Source organism: Ursus americanus, chromosome 19 (assembly GCF_024610735.1).
Source record: "Ursus americanus isolate L20-20 chromosome 19, mUrsAme1.1.p, whole genome shotgun sequence".
Lineage (NCBI taxonomy): Eukaryota > Metazoa > Chordata > Mammalia > Carnivora > Ursidae > Ursus > Ursus americanus.
Window position 1 is genome coordinate 26040475 of NC_142145.1, and position 7475 is coordinate 26047949.

General features: G+C 41.4%; 1 protein-coding gene across 1 annotated transcript in view; it reads right to left on the reverse strand.

Annotated features, from left to right (window-relative positions):
• Positions 1–5592, reverse strand: part of KATNAL2 (katanin catalytic subunit A1 like 2) — a 63274-nt gene extending 57682 nt beyond the window's left edge. The window contains exon 1 of the mRNA XM_045790017.2: positions 5474–5592. Coding sequence (XP_045645973.1) covers positions 5474–5524 — 51 coding nt within the window. The 5' untranslated portion in view covers positions 5525–5592. The remainder of the gene's footprint in view (positions 1–5473) is intronic.
• Positions 5593–7475: the final 1883 nt, after the last annotated feature.

Consider the following 7475-nt stretch of genomic DNA (forward strand, 5'->3'; position numbering starts at 1 on the left):
TTTTAGGGGCCCATGCAATTAATAAAAGCTAAGGCATTTAACAACACTCATTTAAAAACCTAGTCAACCACCTCATTAATTAGCTAACACTTATAGCTGATATTTTTTAATATAAAAGTCTCACAAAGGTAAAGTCACAACTTTTGAAAAATATATATAATGACATACAAGAAATAAAATTAACTTTGTTCCAGGATTATTCTGTGTGTACATATGAATGTGTGGAACAGTTATGGCTTTCCAAAAAGCATTCTTCTGCGTTGATACCAATTACTGTTTATTTGTTTTGAATTGTGTGGTCAAATTAAAAACACTGAAAGAATTGCTCCCCAGAGCTTTCTTGCCCTTAGCACATTTTAGAGGATCTTAAATTCAAGTTGAAAAGAAGAAAGTCGCAGAGGTCTACAGATTGGAAAAAGTCTTATTTTAATTAAACACTACATTTTGGGGGTTTTTTTTATTGTTTTTGTTCAAGGTTTCCCTCTCCTTTATTTAATTATTTGATTTCTTCTTTTTAAAATGTTTTATTTAAATTCAATTTTGTTAACATATAGTGTATTATTAGTTTCAGAGGTAGAATTTGGTGATTCATCACTTGCCATGCTCATTACGTTAAGTGCCCTCCTTAATGCCCATCACCCAGTTACTCCATCCCCCTACCTTCCTCCCCTCCAGCAACCCTCAGTTTGTCTCCCATAGTTAAGAGTCTCTTATGGTTTGTGTCCCTCTCTGTTTTTATCTTTTTATTTTTTTCCCTTCCCCTCTGTTCATCTGCTTTGTTTCTTAAATTCCACATATGAGTGAAATCATATGGTATTTGTCTTTCTCTGACTGACTTATTCCACATGGCATAATACCCTCTAGTTCCATCCACTTCATTGTAAATGGCAAGATTTTATTCTTTTGATGGCTGAGTAAATATTCCAGAGTGTGTGTGTGTGTGTGTGTGTGTGTGTGTGTGTGTGTGTGTGTGTGTGTGTGTATCTCACATTTTCTTTATCCATTCATCTGTTGATAGACATCTGGGCTCTTTCCATAGTTTGGCTATTGTGGACATTGCTGCTATAAACACTGGGGTGCAGGTGCCCCTTTGAATCACTATGTTTGTATCCTTTGGATAAATACCTAGTAGTGCAATTGCTGGGTCGTAGGGTAGCTCTATTTTCAACTTTTTGAGGAACCTCCATACTGTTTTCCAGAGTGGCTGCACCAGCTTGCGTTCCTACCAACAGTGTAGAAGGGTCCCCCTTTCCCCACAACCTTGGCAACATTTGTCGTTTCCTGAGTTGTAATTTTAGCCATTCTGACTGGAGTGAGATGGTATCTCATTTTGGTTTTGATTTGTATTTCCCTGCGCAGACTAATGTTAAGCATTTTTTCATGTGTCTGTTGGCCATTTGTATGTCTTCTTTAGAGAAATGTCTGTTCATGTTTTCTGCCCATTTCTTGACTGGATTATTTGTTTTTTGGGTGTTGAGTTTGATAAGTTTATAGATCTTGGATACTAGCCCTTTATCTGATAAGACATTTGAAAAATCTTCTCCCATTCTGTAGGTTGTCTTTCAGTTTTTGTCGACTGTTTCCTTTGCTGTGCAAAAGCTTTTTATCTTGATGAAGTCCCAATAGTTCATTTTTGCTTTTGTTTCCCTTGCCGTTGGAGATGTGTCTAGCAAGAAGTTGCTGTGGCCAAGATCTCAGAGGTTGCTGGCTGTGTTCTCCTCTAGGATTTTGATGGATTCCTGCTCACTTTAGGTCTTTCATCCATAGTGAGTTTATTTTTTGTGTATTGTGTAGGAAAATGGTCCAGTTTCATTCTTCTGCATGTGGCTGTCCAATTTTCCCAACACCATTTGTTGAAGAAACTGTCTTTTTTCCATTGGATATTCTTTCCTGCTTTGTCAAAGATTAGTTGACCATATAGTTGTGGGTCCATTTCTGGGTTCTCTGTTCTGTTCCATTAATCTATGTGTCTGTTTTTATGCCAGTTCCATACTATCTTGATGACTACAGCTTTGTAATATAGCTTGAAGTCCAGAATCATGATGCCTCCAGCTTTGCTTTTCTTTTTCAGGATTGCTTTGGCTATTCAGGGTACTTAATGGTTCCATACAAATTTTAGGATTGTTCTAATTCTGTGGAAAATGTTGGTGGTGTTTTGATAGGGATTGCATTAAATGTGAGTGACATTTATAGCAACACAGGCCTACCTCAAGAAAGAAGAGAAGTTTCAAAATCTCAAATAAACCACCTATCCTTACACCTAAAGGAGCTAGAAACAGAAGAACAAACAAATTCCAAAAAAAGCCGGGAGAAGGAGGGAAATAATAAAGATTAGAGCAGAAATGAGTGGGGGGGGGGAGGAAAAAGACCCTAGAAGAGGAAGTGACAACAGACAGATATGACAATAAAATTGACAGATGGAGAACAATTGGATAAATGCCAGCTGGCTTAAGAGAACAAAGACAAAAGCAAAAGACAACCAAAATCAAAGAAAACCAACACCTATAGACAAAGTAGTCAACAAGAAGCACCTTAGTATGACAGAGCCCTAGACAATTACAGGAACTGAGTGCACTGGGTACTTCTGGAGTCACCAGGCACTTCTAAGGACAGAAATAATGAGGAGCAGACTGAACAGAGTATAAGAGATTCCCCACCCCACCTCAGTTACGTGACAATCCCTCCCCTACCCTGGCTGAAGATCGGACATTTACTCTGAGAAGAAACTCAACCACACAAACTTTGGAAAGGACAAAGTAATTAAGTATGCAATTATGTAATTAAGGAAGGAGTAATTAAGTACAATCTGTGCACTGAATAGTGAGAAGAAATCTCCCACCTCACACACAGCTGACTTCCTCTGTTTAACTCCAACAATGGCAGCAACCAAGTTTATTTTGCCCTTAGTCCTATAGGAAGGTGTAGAGTCCCATAGGAAGGTGTAAATTTCTCCAATTGGAGAAACTGAAGATCTCAGAGCAATCGTATATGTATATATAATTTGAAACAATAAAAATCATCCAAATAAAAAGGAAGTATTCTGGGAATCCTAATACAGTAGATGTTGTAGGTGATCAAAATTCCTTGTGGACACGCAATCCTTTTTATATCCAGTTCACCAAATCACTGCACCCACGCCACCTTCTTCCTTCTGCAGACCCCTAATCAGCACAACTCCTTGCACTTCTACCTCCTGCAAAATCGAGCCATCAATGGGCATACCAAAATATGTCTCTCAGCGCCATCTAGGGAATGAAACAAAAAATAAAACCGCACCTGCCTTCAAGTTTCATGAATTCTGTTTGAGAAGCTATGTCACATGCAGGAAACAGTAACATGAATTAATCACAAAACTGAGCACCTGGGTGGCTCAGTTGGTTAAGCAGCCAACTCTTGATATCAACTCAGGTCATGATCTCAGGGTCCTGGGATGGAGCCCCACGTTGGACTCCCTGCTGAGCAGGGAGTCTGCTTCAGGATTCTCTCTCTCTCTGCCCCCCCCCAAATGGATGAATAAATCTTAAAAAAATAAAAATAAATGAATCACAATGAAATACTAACTTGTATGGTACAGAGTATGTGGAGTTCGAAGACATGTCAGATCAAAGAGAACGTGCCTGGGTCAGTGGGAGGCAAAGCAGAACGTGGTGAGGAAGAGACTGGATGCGCAAGTTGGGCTACACCATTGCAGTGCTCAGTAGGTCACATCAAGGTTTGGGGGTTTTATCCTAAGTATGATAAAAGGCAATAAAAGGATCCCAGCCATGGAATGACAGAATTTTAAGAAGATCACTGGATGAAGAATGGACTAGAGGGAGGCAAAAACCAATAGGAAGAATAGTTAGGAGGCTATCGCCGTGGTAGAGGTAAGGGATCATGGTGGCTTGGGTCATGATCTCGGCTGAAGAAATAAGGATGATTAAAGAGTTATTATAGAAGTAGATTCAGTAAGATCTGCTGCTGTCTTCCTTATGTAGAGGACACAAGGGAGGGTCTAGGAGGAAGGAGCTAAAAATAACTCCCAGAAGTCTGATTTGAGCAATTGGTGGATGGTGGTTTCACATTCCCAGGTGGAGGAAGACTGGGACAGGTCAGGTTTTAGAAGGGAAGCAAAAAGTTAGATAGTGAACAAATTAAGTTGCAGATACTTGAGACGCCCCACTAGATTTGTCAAGTAATCAGTTGATTCATTGTCCTCTCTGTATTCTACCTTCTAGGACACCGTGTGGGTTTGGGGCCCAGCAAAGAAATCCACTCTAGAGTCAGTTTAGGGGGGTGGGGTTTGTTGGCATGTAGATGGCATTGGAAATCATGAAAATACGTGAGACCATTTAGGGCAGTGGTTTTCAAACCTGGATGTGTGTTTACAATGCACTTTTCAAGACCCCATCCCAGACTGTTTCTGATTCAGTAAGTCTTGGTGAGGTCCAGAAATCTGCTTTATTAAAAGCCAATGCAAAAGGTTCTGATGCAGCTAATTCGGGCTAGATTGAAATAGGCTTGAGGACAATCCAGACATGAGACAGTAAAAACACCAGCCCTTTCCAGAAGCTGGAGAGAAATAGGGAGGTTGGTAGGTAGAGGGGAATGTGAGGCCAACCAGAGAGTTATATCTTGTTCTGTATTATTAGTTTTTTTGTTTTGTTTGTTTCTTTAAGGTGGGAGACACTAGGGCAGTAGTTCATAACCTTGGCTACACAACTGTAATCACCTGCTGGGCTTTAAAAAAAATGTTGATGCACGGAATCCACCCAAAATCAGTAAATCAGAATCTCTAGAGTGGAGACCCAGATGTCAGCATCGTTTTAACTTTAATTTTATTTATCCTCCCTCCTCCCCAAAGCATTGTTTTTATTTCTGAAGTGCCTGGCATTGAGTATGTCCTCAATTCATGTGCGTTACTGTGTAAAGTACTGTTCGCCAGTTAGCAAATGATAGAACAGAAACCACTGTATGTACTGCAAAGTTCATGTAATCTTCGTGTGAAAAGGATTATAGTCCAAGAACTGAAGTCCAAGAAGGGAATTAAATACCTAAGTTCTCTGGCCTTGGTAAGTGGAGAATCAGGATCAGAACCCACGGTCCAAACTCCCAGGTCAGAGCTGCCCTGCCTTTCAACAATCTTCATTTTGACCACTCCCCACACCTGCTCACCCACCAAGACAGCCGTTCAAATAAATATCACACCGTTTCCTGAGTCACAAACTGCGGTACTTTTCATCAAATCCGTGGGCACTCCCAAACCCCCCCTCGGTCCCAGACCCACCTTTTCCCATCACAGCCTCAAGCCCAGTCCCTGGGCTTGACCAGTGGGGCCTAAGGTCCCTCCCTGCGCTTGCGCCACTCGGCGGGGGGGGGGGGTGGTGGTTGTCGCCATAGAAACCGCAGACACGCAAATCGGCCCGCAGCAACAGGAGAGAGGAGCTCCTGGGACAGTCCTTTTTTTGGGGGGGGGGGTATATTCTTTCCTTACCGCTTCCCGTGCCTGGTGCGTGAATTTGAGGGTCTGGTAAGAAAGCTCCATCAGTTACTGTTTTAGGGCCGGAGAGGTGAAAACGGCCAGTACCAGCCTGACCAGTACTTCCAAAGAAAGCCGTTCGGGGAAACCTGACACTTAACCAGCCCGCCCCTTTCAGGATTGGCCGGAGCCTAGAAAGGTCAGCCAATCGCTGGGCACAAATGGATTCTTTCTCATGCCAATCAATATTAAAATAAGCACGTTTAATCCGGAGCATTGGCAGGCACTGACCAATCAAGAGATGGAGAGGGGATGATTGACAGGGCTTGGGGCGGGGTTTGAAATTGTTTTGGTTCACTTAATTTCTGTCTCTAGAACGCAAATTAAGAAGTTTATGTACCATAGTATTTCTCCTTGATTTCAGCAGCTGTTCAGCCTCTTGTGACCCAACGCTTACATTCTCAAGACTACTCTTTGACATCCGTCTTTTCTAGGCCTTCTTTTTTTTTTTTTAATAATATTTTTTATTATATGATGTTAGTCACCACACAGTACATCCCTGGTCTTTTATGTAAAGTTCCATGATTCATTACTTGCGTGTAACACCCAGGGCACCATGCTATACGTGCCCTCCCTAATACCCATCACCAGCCTATCCCATTCCCCCACCCCTCTCCGCTCTGAAGCCCTCAGTTTGTTTCCCAGAGTCCATAGTCTCTCACGGTTCATTCCCCCTTCTGTTTACCCCCCCCCTTTCTTCTCCTACCAATTTTCCTACTTCTTATGTTCCATAAATGAGTGAAACCATATGATAATTGTCTTTCTCTGCTTGACTTATTTTGCTTACCATTATCTCCTCCAGTCCTGGCTCTTTGGGCAACTAATCTTTAACATAGCAGGAAAAAACAGCCAGTGGAAAAAAGACAGTCTCTTCAATAAATGGTGCTGGAAAAATTGGACAGCTACATGCAAAAGAATGAAACTTGACCACTCTCTCACACCATACACAAAGATAAACTCCAAATGGATGAAAGACCTCGATGTGAGACAGGAATCCATCAAAATCCTAGAGGAGAACATAGGCAGCAACCTCTTTGACATTGGCCACAGCAACTTTTTTCATGACACATCTCCAAAGGCAAGAGAAACAAAAGAAAAAATGAACTTGTGGGACTTCAACAAGATAAAAATCTTCTGCACAGCCAAGGAAACAGTCAAAAAAACTAAGAGGCAGCCCACGGAATGGGAGAAGATATTTGCAAATGACACTACAGATAAAAGACTGGTATCCAAGATCTACAAAGAACTTCTCAAACTCTAGGCCCCCTTCTGCTGCCATATTTAGGTAAAGGTTTGGAAGGAACTTCTGCTTTACTTTGAAATGTCTGCCAAGTGGTCCTTTTAGACGGGAAGAATCTGGTATGGATTTTGGCTGTCAGAGGCTTTCTGGGATGCGAAGCGTGCATCAGCCTTTCCCTTCTCCTCCAACTCCCTCCACACCAAACCTATGGCTCATTAAAAGTGGACAGACATGGACCTGATGTTTTCCTCTGCTCCATTCTCTTCATGTGTTAACTACTTTGTGTCTTCAGTGTCTTTCCCTTCTGTCTTGTTTGCTGTTAATCCTATTCTAAACCATCCCCTGTTCATTATCTTCAGGCTTCTTCTTCCATTCTCTACCCTTAGGATACAAAAATATTCAAGTTTCCTCAATCTAAAAACAAAACAAAACAAACCCCAAAATTTCTTATCTTATAAGTGCTGAATTGAATCACCTCTCTCCCATTCACTTCAAGCTTTTTGAAAGGACTGGGTGTCCTCTTCTTCCCTTTGTCACCTCCCATCCATTTCTCAACACATTCTGCCCCTCCGTCTTTGAAGCTGTTCTTACCAGAGTCTTTAATAACTTCCTAATTAGGAAAGCCAGTTATAGATTATTTTACACTTTTATCTTATTTAAACCTAACACCATTTGAAGCTGTCGAGACCACTCTCTCATTAGAAATAATAACTGTAA